Raw genomic sequence first — 20,945 nt, forward strand, 5'->3', positions numbered from 1 at the left:
CATCCATGTAAAGCCGTAGAGTTTTCTAGAAGGTACTTAGGCAAGTTATTTTAATGATATGCCAAGCATTTTCAAAAATGAATGTGTTTTTTTAAGTCACACTTCAGTTTTGAAAAGGCTTACTTAAAAATGGCTGTTTTGAAAGAAAAAAGAGCTTGTTCTGAAATGGCTAATCACTACATTTAATTTGTTTGGCACTGAAGGAGTTCATAGATCTCCTTTACCCTTTATGTAGGCTTTCAGAGCCACTTTTGAGACTGGATACCAAGAGTGTCCCCGGGGCCTAAGTGTTTAAAGCTATGTTCTGCCGAGGTGGGTGTGCTCTAACATTATTCCCACCATCCCATGAATCTTAAGTTTAAAACTCACAGTGGTAAAACTTCCAGACCTTGCCAGGGTACAGCTAGCCAGCCTTGCTCCCTAAAGGCTGGTTACCATGGCTAGGAGGAATACAAAATGATCACTAGCTCCTGCGATAGTGATCTCTCCTAATTTATGAGTTCTGCACCCACACTGTAAACAGGACGTAAACACTGTAAAACCCCCTTTTAGACTGTGAGCCCACTGTTGGGTAGGGACTGTCTCTATGTGTTGCCAATTTGTACTTCCCAAGCGCTTAGTACAGTGCTCTGCACATAGTAAGCGCTCAATAAATACGATTGATTGATTGATTGATTGACGAGGACTTAAATACACAGTAATTGTACAAGAGTCTTGAGTCCAGAAAGAGCCACTTATCCCCTTTTGGGTTTTTTATGGTACTTGTTAAGCACTTACTATGTACCAGATACTGTACTAAGCATGGGGAAGATACAAGCTAATCAGGTTGGACATAGTCCATGTCCAACATGGGCTCACAGTCTTAATCCCCATTTAACAGATGAAGTAACTGGCACAGCAAAGTGACTGGTCCAGAGTCACACATCAGACAAATGGCAGTTCTACAACTTATTCCTCACTTACTCCAGATAGGCATCCGTTGGAGCCACACCATCTACACGTTTATTCTGGCAGATCACCTTGCGGTTCCACAGCTTTTCTGGCAAATCCCTGCTTTACAAGTCCGCAGCTCCTGAGATGGACACCTCCCTTTTCAAAGCCTCTCCCTCCAGTCCCTAAAGTAGAGTCTGCTCTTCCCCATGGGTTCTGGAGTTACTTCCTTAGCTAGCCCCTCACCCCCACTTCCTCTTTGCCCAAATCTTTCACTGTAGTTGGCTACGTTCCAAATTAGTGATTGACAAATGAGGCAAATGAACCTTCCCTTTCAGCAAGATAGTGAAACAGGTTCCCTGTTATGGTAATTACTGGATTTTTCCCTCTATCCTATATGCAGGGCTAGTCTGGCTTTGCCCTATCCATGTTCCTATGAAAACACTCAATTTATAATTGCTTTGCCACATGAGACATTGCCAAGATAAACTCCTGTAGGTGATGTGGCCGTGGACCTGTAGAGAGTTGAGACAAGCGCTGCATAATCAGAAATATGTACTTTCAGAAATATATACTTCTCTCAAACTCCCCATTAAGAGCTGGCTAAATAGACTGAAGAGGAGGCTGCACAGAGTAATGAATTTTTGGTGGGAGGAATTTTAAGGGAAAATTCCTGCATAAAACAAATCAATATTAAACAATGCTTGCAGGAAAAGTGTTAGGGTAAGTGATGGAACCACTAAGTCTGCATTATGTCCACCTGCTGGGTTGCATTTTGGACATTTCCAGTGCCTGTTCCTACCCCCTCAAAACTGATGTGAACCTAAGGAGCCCCACTGCAGGCAGGCAGCAGTGGAGCAGTGCAGAGCTTACTACCAGAGTGGTAAGTTCTCTAGGACAGCAGCTGTCAATTGAAAGACAGTACAGGTTGCAATTACATGAGAAATCCCAGGTTGCACAGCTGAAACTAATGGTTTAATTCAATAATAAAATATGAGGACAAAATTTACCACTCCCGGTAGGTTTGAATGAAGATGAGTCAATCAATAGCATTTATTGAGTACTTACTGTGTGCAGAGCACTTGAGAGGGTACAATACAACAGAGTTTGTAGGTACGTTCCCTGACGACAATTGGCTTAATGCTGCTATACCATTAACATGTGGCTTTGGGTTTAGTATTTTGAAAACGAGCAGTGGTTTTGCTCTGTGCAAGCTTGGTTAATCTTGAAACTGTGGCAATATGGAATCCGACTCATTCCTCCTTTGGGTATTTCCAATGAAGTGTGCTCATTACCAGTAGAAATTAAACATACTACTTGCAGCCAATCCCATCCTGGATCATGAATTTCAGGAATGGAAATACTCTGGAGCAATATGCCAACTGCCTTGGGACTCACAGGTCCCCAAGGCAGGTAGCACCAATTTTTAAAGGTTGAGTGCAACCTCGTTGTAATTCCAGGATCAGTGTCCTGGGGCTTTTAGAATCTTGGATTCCTCCCTCAAGCTTGGAGCAGTCTAGCTCCTAATGCTTATTACTCCATTTATTTATTTATTTTATTTGTGCATATTTATTTTATTTTGTTAATATGTTTTGTTTTGTTCTCTGTCTCCCCCTTCTAGACTGTGAGCCCACTGTTGGGTTGGGACCGTATCTACATGTTGCCAACTTGTACTTCCCAAGTGCTTAGTACAGTGCTCTGCACACAGTAAGCGCTCAATAAATACGATTGAATGAATGAATGAATGAACAATGGACTATACTTGTCTGAGGCCACAGAGTACAGTGCTCTGCACACAGTAAGCGCTCAATAAATACGATTGAATGAATGAATGAACAATGCACTATACTTGTCTGAGGCCACAGTCATGCAAGTTCCTTTATTTATTTATGTATTTATTTATTTTATTTGTGCATATCTATTCTATTTATTTTATTTTGTTAGTATGTTTGGTTTTGTTCTCGGTCTCCCCCTTTTAGATTGTGAGCCCACTGTTGGGTAGGGACTGTTTCTATATGTTGTCAACTTGTACTTCCCAAGAGCTTAGTACAGTGCTCTGCACACAGTAAGCGCTCAATAAATACGATTGATTGATTGATTGATTGATTCTCTGCCCTCACCCTATGGCCTTCTCCCCTAACCCTTCTCCTGCTCTCTGATCCACCATGCTGAAGGGGAAGAGAAAGAGGCCTTAAACCAGAACTCAGCACGGGGCCATGGGCAAATTGTTCTCCTTTGGTAAGACTACTCTTTGAGATCTTCTTTCTCTGTTCGCGTTCGCTTTCCAGCTCAAAAACATGAGGATTATCTTTACAGTGAATGACTCATGGGGGTTTCGGGTGTGGGCAGGGATTCTGTCTACCAAATCTACTGCATTGTTTGTACTTTCCCAAGTGCTTAGTACAGTGCTCTGCACACAGTTAACCCTGGATAAATACTACTGATTGATTTAAGAGCCTGACTTTACATAACTAAAATTCCAAGATAGTTTAGAAGTGAAAATTATGTCTGCAAGTATAAAAGACCCAATTTATTAAGTCTGAAAGCATAACTGATCATGCAGCCATTCTATACAGATTTATAGACACAGTGAAGAAAAATAATTTATCAAAAATTACAAATTCCTTTTAATAAAGCTATTTTAAAATAACCAATATGTTTAAAATATTCTATTTTATCTATAATCACTAAATATTTTTAGAAAAATATTTAGGTGTGGCATTTTTATGTTACAAAAACAGTATCAAAAGTTTAATGGGATCTTCTAAAACTGGCTTATAGAAGCCCAGCCAGTTAAGACACCAACCGTGAGATGTTATAAATGGTAAAGTATGGTTCCTATGTTCATCCAAAAGGTAAAAAGAACCAGCTACTATTTCATCCCATCTTTGCTGCACTTTATGTATTCTACTGCATTTTAGGTTTTCATCCCAAAGGCAACAATATAAAAAAATAAAGAATTTTACGTCACTTGTCTTCATACAGAACGCAAGACTTTCTCTTTTGCTGGGTGAAATATTACAGTTTGTTGTGTGGTCCAATCCACTGCACTAGGCTTGAACAAGCCAAAGCAACTGCACTGAAAAAAGTCAGCAAGGTTCTGGGTAAATCCATGGCTACAAAGAGAAGAGAAGGGAAAAGAACACATGTATTTATATTACCGAGCACAGGGGAATGATATAGGGAATGGGAGATGGCTCCAAAGAAAACATTTTTCACATAATACTGATGGGGATACATGAAAAACATTTTCTAAAAGGCATTCATTACCAATTGTATTTTGCCGAGTCTTTTTTTCAGAATATGTTTTTTTAAAAATGTGAAACCACTGAAAATTATGCCTTAGGCACAAAAGGCTGAAATGAAAATGACAAACGTAAAACAAATAGGAAGCTTATAAAAATAATTCAAAATCAATGAAACAGCAGGAGCGCTTAGTACAGTGCCCTGCACACAATAAGTAGGTCTGTAAATCAGAGGCCCTGGGTTCTATCCGAGTACCACCACTACCCTGCTGTGACCTTAGGCAAGTCACCTAACTTCTCTATGCCTCTGTAAAATGGGGACTAAACACCTGTTCTCCTACCTTCAGACTTTGAGCTCTCATAAGGGGCTCACAGTCTAACAGGGAGAGAGAAAAGAGACACAAAGAGAAAATGCAGATCTTGGCATATAGTAAACCCTTAACAGACACTACTGTTATTAGTAAATCACCATTTCTTTCAGAAAGGGGCACACTGGGTTTCTTTCCCTCCGCAGGTGTCATTCCTGGCCTCTCCATGGCTGGCTAGACCTGCCCTGGTTCATCTCCAGTGCTGGGCTAGGCTCGTTTCTCCTACCTTTTGTCTTTCTGGTTCACCCTTGCTCCAAATCCAACCAAGAAATGAGCAAGCCTTAGGCTTAAGGGAGGGGAGGTTATGACCAGCTAGGAGAGGATGTCAGCAAATGGATATATGATTATTACGGAACCAACTAGTTAGTGGAGTGATGCTAAAAGGCAGGTTAGTTTATAGCTTTTATGGGGTGATAGCTTTCAGCAACCATCTGTGGTAAAGGCTAATCAGCTTAGGGCCACATGACTTGAGTTCCAGATTTTTAAGTTGAAACATTAGGGATAAGGGAAAGGGTATTTCATATTCAGCCTTAGTAATGCCATCTGTCAGTAACTGTCCAAAGCAACTATGTCTATTCTCAGTGTCGGAGTAGATTTCTCACTACCGAATGAGTCCTAGCAAGATCCCAGAAAACTAATGAAGAAATCTTCACTCCCCGGTCCCACAAAACTCTGTAAATAGACTGCTTGTTTGCTATTCTTGTGACCAACCAGTTGGTGCCAAGAAATCTTTCCTCCTAATCAACTCTGAGACACCCTGATCAGTGTGATGCAGCTATCACAAACTTTGTCCATCTCCGCCCACCACTCCATGAACTACCTTTCTCCAAATTAAGTCAATACCTCTCCTCCCTGAGTCCACATTTCAGCTGCCCCTCTGCTCCTGATTACCTCATCAAAAGGTTTGACAGTTTCATCTTGTACTATTACGCGGCTCTAAAGAGGCTGCTCATGAGATAAGCTGCAAGCATCCAACACCCCCAGCAGCTTGTGTCACCTCTGCTGCATTCCCTGCCTTAGAGATTGATGTGTGAAGTACAAAGATAAGCTTCAAAGCTTGATCTTTCATACCACAGGACAGCAGACTTTCTGCCACATCATCAGGAATTCATCTCAACCCAAGAATACTCTACTCTTCATTAACCACTTCCCTAGAAGAACTTTGGGGGGTAACAAAGCTAACTTTTTTTCTGACACAAATAAGAAAATTAATCAGAGGGATAAAAGAGCTGTGTGGAAGTGGGGAGCCAGGTTAGGAATCTTGGCAATACTCATGACCATGTCCTTTCCCCTGAAAGGTTTATGTCTGGCTTTTCAGCTGAATAATTATTTATCTGATGATGACCTCACACCCTGTGGCCATGTGACTTGATTGGACAGGTCTCTCTCCCTGCAAAACTTCCAGAATCACTTGTAATTTGTGCTGAATTCAGCAGCACAGATTTGCTCACTGCTCTGAGCAGCCAGGACCACAGCTTGCTTTTTTGGTGCGATATCCTTCCTGGATACCTATAAAGTGATGGAGCCATTGGGCTGGGAAGCTAGGTTATTGGATTCTGGGTTACCTGTTCCACCTCTGGAGCCAATAACTTGGTCCATTGAGAACATTTTAGCAAGTACACTTACTTGTAGGGGGTTTTCCTAAGGGAGAAAGGATGCTTCATGTGTTTTCTCTGCTTCAGCAGGCCAGATCTCTCATGAGCGGTTAACCCTAGAAATGCAATCTGAAAATGAAATGCACATTTGCAGATTATGTGAAATTTAAACACTAGCAAATAAGAACTATCCACCCCGACCCCTAGATCCTGACTTAGAAAAAGCAAAAACCTTGAACAAGAGGACCAGGGCAAGAATTAGAAATTTCGTATGACCTTTAATGTATTTAACGAATTACAGAACATCTTCACTAAAGGGGGCTTTCCTTATCTTCAAGCCCCACTAAAATAATGTCTCCTCCAAGAGGTCTTCTCTGACTACTCCATTTCCTTTATTCCCTTTGGGTACACAACAGGGATGCAGACTGCTTAAACTCTGTCTGATTATAAAATGGCTGTCCCTGGTGCCCCTATCTGATCTTCCTTCACTCAGTTGAAAGATTTAATGTATGGCAAGGTTATAAGATGCCACTTCTGATTGGTTACCCCTGACCTGAGCCTCATTTTTCCATTGGTCCTTGTCGATAGGATATGAAATTTTACTAGAGCTTCATGGACAGAAGATGGAGAGAATGTTTCTGAAAAATCAAAATTAGTATTAAGGGGGTGTTTGGAGCCGGGGCCTTCCTGCTGACAGGATATGAAATTTTATTAAAATTTTATTAAAGATGGAGATAAAGTGTATTCTTCCCCATTCCCAGATCCATTATTCCTGCTGTAGGAGAGGCTGAAATCAGTGCCACAGTGTCTCAGCAGAAGCTTTATTAAAATCCCCCTGTTCCCAAGTAATAGCAAGATCATAGTGGGACACAGACACTGAGAGATGGAGAGAATGCTTCTAAAAAAAAAAATCAAAATCAGCACCCTTTCTTATTCCCAGCCTCGGGGGTTTGGAGCCTAGGGCTGTTGCTTCTCCACTCTCACAGCCCCCTGTCTCCTTGGGGCACAGTGCCACAGAGGAAAACAAAGAAGAGGTAGAGTGTGCCAAGAAGGGTAGAAGATGCCAGGCTCACCAAATCTCCCACAAGAGCTTAGGCTGTCTGGAGCCATCCCAGCTACTCAGGGCACAGAGCCGTGGAAGGGGACAAAGACGACAGGGATAGGAAGGGGCAGGGAGGAGAAGAGGGTAGTGGCTGGGCTTCCTAGTGCTGGGGAATTCATTTTTTATTTATTTTTAAAAGAAAATAATGCCCACCGCCACCTCCCTGTGGGCAGAAATATCCACAGACAGGGGATCCCATTACCAGGTGTTTTGTCGTGGAGACCTGCCTTTTCTTTGTGTTGCCTAGGCACTTGCCCCTTTCAAGCACTTGATATTCTCCTTTCCCTCATCCCCACAGCACTTAATATATGTCTCTCTATCTTTATTTATATATATATATATACAGAGCTACCATGATCTGCGCACTGTAAGTGCTCAATAAATAACACTGACAGATTCAATGTACTACTGGCAGTAACACCACCTACAGTTCTTGTCCATTTTTTTAAAGGCTACATTTTCTTATGCCTTAATATGGACATGGTTTAACCGTCAATAAGACTCTTTTCTCCTGATTTCGAGACAAAAAAAAAATCAGATCAATATTTAGTATGTAAAATCCCAAGAAATTTGCTCTGATGATGGTGATTACATTATAAATTTCTGGAAAAACATACAGACCCCAATTTTTCAACCTTCCTAAAGTTATGACCTGTTAGCTTGTGTATTCACTATATACTTCCATTAATCAGGGCAGCAATGCACTAACTGTCCATGAGTTAATGCTCCTCTTAAGGTGTCTAACTTACAACCAGGTTAAACTATCCTAAAACCTTGAAAGATCCTATAGATGCAAAAATGTACAACTATAATCACTGGGAATCTAAATAATAATCTAAATTCAAATACTAACAGTGACATTCCAGATCCAGTGACCCAAAGAAGTGCATTGCTCAACTTCTGCAGGTCAATGTATGTAAAAAATGTAGCATTAGAATAAGGAAAAACCTAGTTTGGGGGCACAATAAAAACCTTCTGAGCTCTATTTAGGAAGTTTCCGGGACAAAAGAGAATAAAAACTGACCTCAAGTCATGGGGCGAGGGAAGGAAGTTTCATAATACCATGATGAGATTTAGGATACAATTATGAGCAATTTTGGTCATGAACTGTCTATGGCCTGGAGTCAGGTCAGAGACATAAGCTTAGCCACTTGACTCACAGTTGTACTTAGCACCCTTCAGGAAGCATGGTAAGTAGGAACATGGAGTTCACAGCCTGGCATCTCTATGTTCCAAGCAAGGCCAAACAACAGAAACCTAAGCTCTAGAGAGGGTTGGAGGGAAATGAATGGGTCTTGAGAATTGGTTTAGGGGATATAAAGGATGGCAGGAGCTGAGGGGAGCTGTGTGGTTAGGTGGAAGAGGCTTGTAACAGCCTAGCCTCCATCTGCTCTGAGCCATGGAGTTATTAATGCCCATTTAAACATTTTAACAATTTAAACCAAACCCAAGCCCATTCCTTCATACGCAACATCAACGCTATTGCAAAAGCACTCAAGTCAGCTCTCCCCCTCCTACCTTACTTCAGCCCAGCTTGCGCACTTTACTCCTCTACAGGCAGCTTGCTGTTTCTCAATCTTTATTTCTCCACCGACTCCTTTCCCATATCCTCCTCTGACCTGAAATCCCATCTCCTGCATACATGCCAGACCACCACTCTCCCCAACTTCTAAGACTATTAAAGTCACATCTGATCCTTCCCAATTAAGCCTCTGTTCCTCAACCTGCTCTCTCTTCTACATCACCTATTCACTTGGATCTGTACCCTTTAAGCACTTGATACTCACCCCATCCTCAGTACTTATGTAACCATAATTATCCATAAGTTATTATTTATATTAATGTCTGTCTACCCCTTGAGACTTAAGCTCCTTATGGGCAGGGAACATGTCTACCAACTTAAATGTATTGTACTATCTCAAGCACTTAGTACAGTACTCTACATACAGAAAGTGTTCAAATCCAACTGATTGATCTCTATAGCTATTTAATAAGAAATATGAAATGAAAAAACATGACCTCCTATATCAGTCTCTTGACACGGGGGAGAGCCAAGATGTCTTCACTCTAAAACCTCCCAGATGCTAGATTATGAAGTACTATGTGCAGAGGTTACATAGAGTGATTACCTGAAACAGCTGATTTAAGATTAAATATGATGCCCACGAAGCATAAAAAGACACGAGTAAGAAGATGTAGACAAGCCAAGGAGAGCATGATGTAATTTGAGTGAGATAGGTCCACACTCCATCCTGCTTGTAGGTAGTTGCACAATGATTTGACCAATCTGAGAAGATACATAAATAAAATGTCAAAGGATAAGAAACACTTTTGCAATGAAAAATCATGAATACAAAATACATGTTGATAGTCAAATCCTACTAGATTAAATCCAGTTTTCCCACAATGTGAGGGCTGCATTTTTGCAAATAATAATAATAATAATAATGGCATTTAAGCACTTACTATGTGCAAAGCACTGTTCTAAACGCTGGGAAGGATATAAGGTGATCAGGTTGTCCCACGTGGGGCTCACAGTCTTAATCACCATTTTACAGATGAGGTAACTGTGGCACAGAGAAGTGAAGTGACTTGCCCAAAATCACATAGCAAATTCCTGCATTAAGGAAAACTTGCACTATAGAATTTACTGCTGCACAAAAGTGCACAAGGAGAGTTTTTTTTTTTTGCTCTAATGCAGAATGCCACAACCAAACAGGCTCATGCTGTCAGGCAAATGTTCCCTAGTTCATTCACTCAATCTAAGCACTTGAATAATAATAATGATGGCATTTATTAAGCACTTACTATGTGCAAAACACTATTCTAAGCGCTGGGGAGGTTACAAAGTGATCAGGTTGTCCCACATCCTTAATCCCCATTTTACAGATGAGGTAACTGAGGCCCAGAGAAATTAAGTGACTTGCCCAAAGTCACACAGCTGACAATTGGAGGAGCCGGAATTTGAACCCATGACCTCTGACTCCAAAGCCCGTGCTCTTTCCACTGAGCCATGCTCTAACAGTGTTCCTGCCAAAACCTATAATGAAAACATGTTTGTGACAAAAATGAATTTACTTTAAAATGTAGAAGAAAAATTGAACATCAAAATGCAAAAAAAGTCCACTCAACACTAAGCTAAACTACTAAATCAAGGCTTGCCAGTGAGTGAAAGAATTGTGTTTCTCGTAATGAACAGAAATGAAAGTAAAAATGACTCATAAAATTTACCGCCCTCCCTCACCCCAAATCAGCCAGTTCAGCATGCCAGAAAGTTACCATTTGACAGGCAAAAATGATTTTTTTTCCTGTGCTATTTTAACACAAAGATTAGTGAGAATTTTTGAAATAGTTTCATTTCATGAGAAATGTGCTACTTAATTTAAAATTGCAAGAAAGAGCAGTATCCTTATAGGACTGGTTATTCACTTAAAGGTCTGTATTTTGCTAGTATCTTGCTTTATTCCTTTGTCCTTCAGAAGTCTCTGACTGTTATATCTATATTGCAAGTACTATAGAGTCTAGCTATTGGTATGACTTTATCCAAGGTAATAAAGCAGAAGAAGTAAAATGTGTGGCATAGTCGGTACTACCTTTGCACTAAGCACACATCCCTGGAGTAGGAAGGAAACTGATCTGGCCAGAGGTTGAATATGTAGTAACTAGGAAGATCTGGGTGATCTGATCTGACAGCTGTATTTTTTCTCCTACTGTCAAGTGGCAGACAATGCTTTATGGATAGCTCTCCTAAACCCCAACTCAAATCTCAGGAAAAGGAAAAATATATATAAAAAAAAGACTAAAGTGTACTGGGACATTGCATATCTGTCAACTACTTATGAATTTAGTATTTGACAGGTTTGCACATCTAGCCTTGGGGCTTCATAAATGGCCTCGATAATTTAATACGCCCTATTCAAAGCAGCTCAAAAGACTATACAGGGTGAAGGAAGATACACACTATGTTTTCACTCCCTAGTACTTTGCTCCAGATGTATTAAACTTCTTGAGACCTAGAGCGCTTGCTATTTTAAAACTGGAGAAGCAGCGTGGCTCAGTGGAAAGAGCATGGGCTTTGGAGTCGGAGGTCATGGGTTCAAATCCCAGCTCTGTCAGTTGTCAGCTATGTGACTTTGGGAAAGTCACTTAACTTCTCTGTGCCTCAGTTCCCTTATCTGTAAAATGGGGATTAAGATTGTGAGCCCCCCATGGGACAACCTGATCAACTTGTACCTCCCCAGGGCTTGGAACAGTACTTTGCACATGGTAAGCGCTTAATAAATGCCATCATGAAAAAAAAATCATCTCTCTCTACTTCCAAGACATACCCTGAATTATAAACAGAATCATTTTGAGAGCAATAATCATACAGCAAATCAGGGAAACGAGTGATTTACATCCCCGTGTGAGAAGATCCATCACATCCATCTGAACAATAGGATAGCAATAAAATGGCCTGCTTTGAGTGGAGAGAACAGCTGACAGTCAAAACGTGAATAGATCGTTGCGCTTTTCAGCTGCTTTATTTGGTACAGACTGGAGAAAATTCCTGATATTGCCCAAAAGGGACCATCTGGAGAAGCAGCGTGTCATAGTGGACAGAGCATAGGCCTCTAAGTCAGAAGGTGATGGGTTCTAATCCCAGCTCTGCCACACGTCTGCTGTGCGACCTTGGGCACATGGCAGGTCTGCTTGTGACCTTGCTGGGTGACCTTCACTTCTCTGTGCCTCTGTTACCTCATCTGTAAAATGGAGATTGAGACTGTGAGCCCCACATAGGACAGGGACTGTGCCCAACCTGATTTGCTTGTATCCACCCCAGCACTTAGTACAGTGTAACTGGCACATAGTAAGCGCTTAATACCATCATTATTATTATTATTATTATTATTATTATTATTACTGAGATATCCTTTACTAGAGATGGTTGATCACTGTGAGTCTATCGCCTTGAATTTGCACAACTTCATTTGTTTCTAACCACTTCTCCCATTACCAAGGTCACTTCAAATTCTATTTTCCCCATCCCCGGTCTCCTTCAACTTCCCCTTTAGTCCCAGCCTCCTGTCTTCTGCAAATTCAAAGAGGATGCGATGAAAGTGTTAAACAACTTGATGCCTAGAACTGACCCACTGTAAAGTTACTCTGCTGACACATTCCCACTCAGGAGGATGATCCTTTCATTCATTTATTCATTCAATCATATTTATTGAGCGCTTACTCTGCACAGAGCACTGTACTAAGCTCTTGGAAAGTAAAATCCTTCAGCCACGTTTGTACCACCACAAGTCATATTTGTCTTCAGATACCTAGTCAGAAGGGGGAAGTGTTGACATAGAGGAAATGGTATGTATAAATAAAAAATACTCACAGAGAAAAGTTCCATATAACATCCAGTCACACACCACAATAAGGAAGAACAAGAAAAATATGTAATAGTGATGGTTTCCAAAACCTGAATTAGGAAGAAAAAAAAACAAAAGACTTGAAATCACTTGTTTTTCAGTGACAAGATATTTTTCTCTTATGGCAATACACTGCTGTCGAAGGCTCTCCTTGAACTCAAATGAAAATAATCTTTAACAGTTTTAAAAATCACCAAGAAAAACATGGGCAATATATGCTCTAAGATCATATCCTTATTTTGGGAAAGTTCATTGTTTTTAAAATGAAGGAAAACCTATTTCTGGCTTGCAAATGTGAGGATGTGATATTCTTGATATTCACCAAGATCTGCCCTTTCCTCTCCATCCAAACCGCTACCCTGCTCATTCAATCTCTCATCCTATCCCGACTAGATTACTGCATCAGCCTCCCCTCTGATCTCCCATTCTCCTGTCTCTTCCCAGTTCAATCTATACTTCATGCTGCTGCCCGGATCGCCTTTGTGCAGAAACACTTTGGGCATGTTACTCCCCTCCTCAAAAATCTCCGGTGGCTACCAATCAATCAATCTGCGCATCAGGCAGAAACTCCTCAGCCTGGGCTTCAAGGCTGTCCATCACCTCGCCCCCTCCTACCTCACCTCCCCGCTTTCCTTCTCCAGCCCAGCCCGCACCCTCCGCTCCTCTGCCACTAATCTCCTCACCGTGCCTCGTTCTTGGTTCTCGCCTGTCCCACCGTCGACCCCTGGCCCACATCCTCCCCCTGGCCTGGAATGCCCTCCCTCCGCACATCCGCCAAGCTAGCTCTCTTCCTTCCTTCAAAGCCCTACTGAGAGCTCACCTCCTCCAGGAGGCCTTCCCAGAGTGAGCCCCCTCCTTCCTCTCCCTCTCTTCCCCCCCCATACCCTCCGCCTAACCTCCTTCCCCTCCCCACAGCACTTGTACAATGTATATATGTATATATGTTTGTACATATTTATTACTGTATGTATTTTACTTGTACATATTTATTCTATTTATTTTGTTAATATGTTTCGTTTTGTTGTCTGTCTCCCCCTTCTAGACTGTGAGCCCGCTGTTGGGTAGGGACCGTCTCTATATGTTGCCAACTTGTACTTCCCAAGCGCTTAGTACAGTGCTCTGCATATAGTAAGCACTCAATAAATACGATTGAATGAATGAATGAATGACTACTGTACTTTCTCCAAGTGCTTAGTACAGGGTTCCTTTCTGAAAACCTCTGAGACCACTCTCAATCACTCAATGGCATTTATTGAGTACTTCACTGTACATCATGTGCCCAGCACAGTACTAAGTGTTATGGATCGTATAAAACAATAGATTTGGTAGAGGTGAGCTATGCCTCAAGGAATTTAGAGTCTAGAGGGGAAGACAGACATTAAAATACATTACAGAAAACTGAAAGGGTCGAGTATAAGGATATGTACATTAGTGCTAAGAGACCAAGGGTGGAGTGAATATGAAAGTGATTAAAGGGTACAGATCCTAATGCATAGTTGTCACAGACGAGAGAGGGAGTAGGGGAAACAAGGGCTTAATTGGGGAAGGCCTCTTGGAGGGTATGAGATGTAAGGAGGGCTTTGAAGATGGGGGAGATTGGTGGTCTACTAGACATAAACGTGGAAGGAGTTCCAGAGGGAAGACATGGGCAAGAACAGGTGAGATCGAGGTACAGAGAGGAGGTTGCCGTAAGAGAGTGAAGCGAGCAGGCTGGGTTTTAGTAGATCAGTGAAATTAGGTAGAAGGAGAGTTGACTGAGGGCCTTAAAGTGATGGTAAAGAGCTTCTCCCTGGTGCAGAGGTGGGTGGGCAAACATTGGAGGTTTTTCTTGAAGAGTAGGGAGATAAGATCTAAATTTTTTTTGGAAAAGCAATCCAGGCAGCAGAGTCAAATATGGACTGGAGTGGGGAGAGTCAGAAAGCCGGGAGGTCAGCAAAGAGGCTGATGCAGTGGTCATAATACAACAATACACCACTAAAGAAGACGTGCAAGATAACAGACCACACAGGTGCCCGTCACCACTATTTCATGTGTCCAGCACCAAGGGCCACCAAGGGATCAAAACACACTCAGGGCAGCCATTCCAGCTCTCGGCTTTTAAAATTCCTTAAACAAAAGGAATCAATCTCACCTATGCATCTTCCTGTCCACGGGCAGTGCTGATCAAATCGTGCTACACAGGAGTTGCAGATATGGCAATGCATGGACCTTAAAGGTTTTTTTATCTAATGGGGATTGAAAGAATAACCTCAATTAAAATTTTCAATCAAGCTAGGGATAAAAGAAACAAAACTGTGATTTTTTGATGGCTTCCTTTTTCCCAACTATGTTAGAGGTGTTTCATATTTAAGCTAAATCCTCATCACTTTTTGAATAAAACATCAATTATAAAACTTCAGTATTGTAAATGATAGGTATTTTTTTATTATTTTAGAATTCTATCCCCATAAAAAAGGAAACATTTTAGTGACCCAGATTTTTCAATATTTTGAATTGTAAACTTTGCTCTTTTGGCTTGCATGGGAGAGAGGCATGGTAAACACACACAAAATAACCCCACCACCACACAGCATCATTTCCTAGGACACTTCTTCCCCACACATTCCCATAATCGTTAACACATACAGACTTCAAAATACGGCACAATTTAAGTCCAATCATCCTAAATAACTACACAACTCATTCACACAAAAAAGTCGTCAATCATTTCCTTTTATTGCGAAGATTATATGGTATCACCTCACTTACAAGACATGATGTGCAAAACGTTCTGAAGTCCAGACAGCCAGATTCTGCAAGGGTAATAATATTCTGAAAGATACGAGGTATGATTAATGACTGCGCTTATTGTACTATTCTCCAAAGCCAATACTGAAACTTCGGTAGCTGGTAAAGCAATTTGGAATAGTTGCCACCAAATCAAGCAGTGCTTGAAAAAAAATCCTATGTTTCAAGGACATATTTTCAATCATGACCAATAAATCTGAATGCATACAGACGAACCTGTCCAAGCCCCATAACTGTAGAGGAAATTACCTCTCACTTCTGATCTGCTAAACAAATCAGGGTTTGTGGAAGCAAGTGCTACTGAAGAACACATTTACTGACAGTCTTAACATCCTGCGATAATAGGGCATTTTACAGGCTTCACGGTCATTGAATATGGCACTTGTTCTCAATGTCCCCAGAGGAAGAAGCCCTATGAGCCCTTCCTCATTTCGACGGGGAATATACAGCTCCACGTGGGCCAGGATTGAGAAGGAGTCATGCCAGCCAGAAAGCTAATCCAAGCTCCTTCTCAGAGGTGTGGCTATACTCCTGTGTGTGACACTTTCAAAACTGTTCAGGAGCATCCCAGCTCTGTCCTTAAGCCTCCAAAGGTCCAAAAAGCCCCATTCTAACTTGGAACTTGCAGGCTGGGCTTAGCCCAGGCAGATCTCCAAATTAATATGCCGCCTTCTTTACCTTTCCAAGCACTCCAAGTGACACAGACCAATTGATTATTTAAAATGTTTTTCTCTGAAAACTGTGATAGCCACTAAAAAAACCACTCATGTAAAAAATTAGTCTTCCCAATAGGAAACTAATATTTTGCTATTTATATTAAAAAGAGTAGAACAGAGAAAGGTAAAACGCATGAACCCCAGTGACTGCACAACCGCCCATTTAATATCAGGTAAGCTTGTAAAAATAAATACCATTTTCCTTTCTTCTTCTGAACTCTTAATGTAACCAGGATCGGTTCCCCAAGTTTTGTAGAAAAAGTAGAGGACACCTATTATGCTGAGAAAGAAAGGAACCTGGAAAAAGGTGCCTGCTAAATGTTAAGTTGTGTTAAGGAACACTGATACAGCTTTTTTGACCTTTACATTGTAAACATAGCTTTAAAATGTACTTAAATTATAGCCAAAAAAGGGGAAAATCAGGTACTGCAAACATTAAAATCAAGGGATGCCCTTTTATATATGCAGAATATGGCGGGAACTCTGGGACCCTCATTGGCCTGTTCAGTCAAACACAAATTCACAGGTAGATTTCACCACTAGTGGTATCTTCTAAAACATGCATACAAATATATGCATGCATGTAATATATAAACATAAAGACATAAGTAATGCCAACCTGGGTTAGACCAATAAATATCATCTTAGTATTTAGTTTCCAATAGAGGGAGCAGAGGATGTTGGATGATAAAGCGTGATGGTACCTACCTTGAAATACATCTTCATAATTATGATTGAATATATTTATATAATCTTTTCATACCTATTGAGGAACAGTAGTTTTAAAAAGGCAGGGGCGTCTGAAATCTGATACACGTATTTGTTGGCAGCCAGAAACAGCTCATCCTACTTACTGAATTCAATATATTAAAAAGTGGAATTACATTTTACACTGTGAGCCCATTGTTGGGTAGGGATTGTCTCTGTTGCCGAACTGTACTTTCCAAATGCTTAGTACAGTGCTCTGCACACAGTAAGCACTCAGCAAATACAATTGAATGAATGAATTTTAAGTTTAAAAAAAATAAATTAATCAATGGTATTTGACTGCTGCCTTGTTGCAGAGCATTGTACTAAGTGCTTGGAAGAATACTATGCAGTTGGAAGACCCAATCCTTGCCCTCCAGAGGTTTACAGTCTGAAGGAGAGACAGACATGAAAATAAATTGCTTTTTTTGTTAGGTACCCCATAAATACCAAGAGGGGCTATTTTACAATTGGAACTGACAAGATTGATACGTTTCAGCCTTCAGTGTAAGCTAATAAGAATGACTGGAAAATGAGTTTAGCAGTTTAGCAGTTGCAAGTGCAGCAACAGCTGAAAACTTTTAAGAAGCTTTTAAAGTTTGGCACTGCATATGAAAATAATATACCTATATCTAATGGTGAAGTATGCCATCTACTGACCCAGCAGATCAAATCCTTGACATCACATTTTACAAACGGGGCCCGGATCAACTTTGCTGCTGATTATATTATTATGAAGTGAAATAGTTCAGCTCTCCAACTCCAGCCCTGTATGAGAAAGAGTACTGACAATTCTCAAGAATTAACAGGACCTAAAATCTCCAATGTAAATAATCTCATCAAATGCCAAGCAACTCATGGCTAACAGAAATGAATATTCTTCCCTTGAACAGTGCAGAAAAGTAATCAAAACACGCTGATTAATTTCAATCAAAAATATTCCATATTTTATCCTTTTAAAAGTAAGAAAATCAGACACCTTCCACCAATATCACATGCTTTGGGCAGCAAATGTGTCTACTCACTCTGTTGTACTCTCCCAAATACTTAGTACAGTGTCTGTACACAGTAAGCATTCAATAAATAAGATTGACTGACTAGATTAGAGAAGCAGCATGGCTCAGTGGAAAGAGCATTGGCTTTGGAGTTGGAGGTCATGGATTCAAATCCCGGCTCGGCCATTTCTCAGCTGTGTGACTTTGGGCAAGTCACTTAACTTCTCTGGGCCTCAGTTCCCTCATCTGTAAAATGGGGATTAAGACTGTGAGCCCCCTGTGGGACAACCTGATCACCCTGTAACCTCCCCAGCGCTTAGAACAGTGCCTTGCACATAGTAAGCGCTTAATAAATGCCATTATTATTATTATTACTGACTGATTCAACATTCTGTTTTCAGAAAATAGCAACCATTATTCATGCAGAAACTTTCTTCAGTGATATTCAATTAGTGCAAATTCCTTAGATTTCTTCCAGTGTTCAAGTCTGGAATAGCGTTATTTCCTTTGTAGAGTAAATAATTCAACTTTTGAGAAACAAGACCTGCCACAGTTTCTGAACAGAAAGGATATCAGGCAAAAATAAGACAAACCACGTCACCAATATCCAAAAAATGGAACTTAGCAAAACGATTGCTGGCAAATATGTTACACTCCTGTATTCCAGTAAGAACCTGAGAGGACAAAAAAGAAAAGACAAATATATTTCTACAGATACGGCTAACCAAATATACATTTATATTTCAGGGATTAATTATAATTCCCTTCTCCACAAACGAAAACTTTATTTCAAGTGACAACTCATTCATCTAATCTTAAACCCAAATGGACTGGACTTTGTATATTTTTATCAAGTCATTTGGTTTGGTATATCTTTGGCAGGGAACGTATCTACCAACTCTGTTGTATTGTATTCTCTCAAGCATTTAGTACAGTGACCTGCACACAGTAAGTATTCAATATGAAAGATTAATTATCAGAATATTTTGTAATATTACATAAATTCAAACATGTTTAAGTAGCAAATTTTCAAAAAATTAACTTGCCTGTAAACAACAAAAATACATATGGCAGGCCTAACTGCAAACACATTTTTACCTGTCAGCCAGCTTTATAAGTATGCAATAATTTTATAGGTGAAGCTGGTGATTATTACTTTAAGCCTCTCTTTTGCAAGAATATGCCTGAATCGCAGAGCCAAGTCATTCAAATTGTTTCTTTCTATTAAACTTATTTACAAAACGTAAAAGTATATTTCATTCAAAATTAAAAACATATTGCTTATACTTACTCATGGTCTTTCTCGCATAAAATAGGTAAGAGAAAAAATAGTAATAAGCTAGATGTGAATGCATCTGGATAACTATAATACCAATAACTATTATTAAACCATCTTTTACTATTTGAAAGAGCCATAATGTCTTCGGTTAAGGGACTTTCAGCCCCTGCTTCTATGCTGACAAATACAACATAAAACCTTTCCTTTACACTCAAGCTGAGACTTTGTTGATCAACAACATTCCCATTTCAGGAAAAGTTCAGAAATCCAATTCGCAAGCACTAAAAAGCATTCAAGTTACTATGGAATGAACACTGTCTTTAACAGAGCTATTATGACAAAACTCCCAAATTCAAACATACAAACCTTGGAAATAAAGACGTCACAAAAAATACCAAGACAAGAAGACTTCCTTTTAAAAGCCAAGAATCTGAATTGAGGTCCATTATGTATCCTACAACCCACATGGTAATCACGGAAAGCACCAACAGCAGGAAAAGCTAGTAAGATATCCATAATTAAAATATTATATGCAAAATGTAACCTATGTATTACACTGAATATAAAGTCCATGACATTAATATCTACTTGACCAACAGCGAGGGCATGAAAATTGATTACAGACTACCAAAAGCCTGGTAACACACACGCATGTGGTTTCCAATAGGCAGATAATTAAATATGCTAGGCAAAACAATTTGGGCCCAGAGCCTGGGAGAAATTAATCTGAAAACAATCATTTTAATAAAAATTGAAAAATGTGACCCTGAGCATTACTACTGAACTTCTATACATCAGATACATTATCTCTAAAACATTAGCAGTACGAGGGCAGCCAGGAAAATCTTTATGGGTGGTGGGTTTTTTTGGTTTTTTCCTTTACTGAGCAAAGACATTAGCCATGAACTTGTGTACTTTTTGACAGTGCATTCAGCGTTAACCTTACTGCAATAAGTTATTCCAAACTACAGTTGAATTTGATTATTAAACTGAAAAAATGTATTCTGTTCTCTTTTCAAAGTTCCTTTTTTTTCCAAATTTCACAGTGAGCTCTGAATAGACTTGAATAGCAAGAGGGATATTCAAATTTTAAGATGTCTGGCAAATCAAGTTGAAAAGAAAATGTATTAGGGTTCCCAGGCACAGCCCATAATAAAATCCAATCCTCAATATACTAGTTATAAACCGACAATCTTAACTGGCTCAAGTTCCCTCTTGTCAATTGGGCTTACCTACATAATAAATAATGACCTGCCGCATGGAAATCCATTAATTATGAATCACTTTGAAAGTATAAAACATTAATTACTATTTTTATGTACTCACCAGAATACATGGAATAAATTTCCTTGAGAAATGATAGTAAAAAGTACCACTAGAGACTATACTCCTATCTCTAGTCACACTGAGATTGTAATTTCAATTACAAAAATTTTGTACTTAATTCTCTCCTACAATTCAATTGAAGACTATATTTAATATGGTCCAGTTTTTGGCTCTCTGACCGACAAACAACATCTCTTAGATGGTTAAGTTCACAATCAGGATCTCAGATTAAGTTCAAAGATGGGGGTCTGTCTTGCTCTATAGCAAACTTTTTAAAAAACAGCAATGAAGGAGAAGTCACGTGGGTTCAGGGGGCATTTGTGACCAAGGGAGGAAGTAACATTTCTTTCCAGAAATTCCAGAAATAATTCCAGAACAAACTTCAAAGTGCTACTGAAAATTTGGGGCAAATAAGTTAAAAAAAAAAATGCTTCTAATAAAGTTTACTGT

The 20,945-nt window shown here is 39.9% G+C and overlaps 1 protein-coding gene across 1 annotated transcript in view; it reads right to left on the reverse strand.

The window, feature by feature from the left end:
* Positions 1–2,989: 2,989 nt before the first annotated feature.
* ZDHHC13 (zinc finger DHHC-type palmitoyltransferase 13) overlaps positions 2,990–20,945 on the reverse strand; it is a 36,553-nt gene continuing 18,597 nt past the window's right edge. The window contains exons 9-17 of the mRNA XM_038764800.1: positions 19,536–19,669; positions 18,464–18,564; positions 16,344–16,468; positions 15,394–15,456; positions 14,777–14,870; positions 12,612–12,695; positions 9,370–9,527; positions 6,170–6,267; positions 2,990–4,046 (exon numbers count right to left, since the gene is read on the reverse strand). Of these exons, the coding sequence (XP_038620728.1) occupies positions 3,908–4,046; positions 6,170–6,267; positions 9,370–9,527; positions 12,612–12,695; positions 14,777–14,870; positions 15,394–15,456; positions 16,344–16,468; positions 18,464–18,564; positions 19,536–19,669 (996 nt within the window). The 3' untranslated portion in view covers positions 2,990–3,907. The remainder of the gene's footprint in view (positions 4,047–6,169; positions 6,268–9,369; positions 9,528–12,611; positions 12,696–14,776; positions 14,871–15,393; positions 15,457–16,343; positions 16,469–18,463; positions 18,565–19,535; positions 19,670–20,945) is intronic.

The sequence above is a fragment of the Tachyglossus aculeatus genome, chromosome 22 (assembly GCF_015852505.1).
Source record: "Tachyglossus aculeatus isolate mTacAcu1 chromosome 22, mTacAcu1.pri, whole genome shotgun sequence".
Lineage (NCBI taxonomy): Eukaryota > Metazoa > Chordata > Mammalia > Monotremata > Tachyglossidae > Tachyglossus > Tachyglossus aculeatus.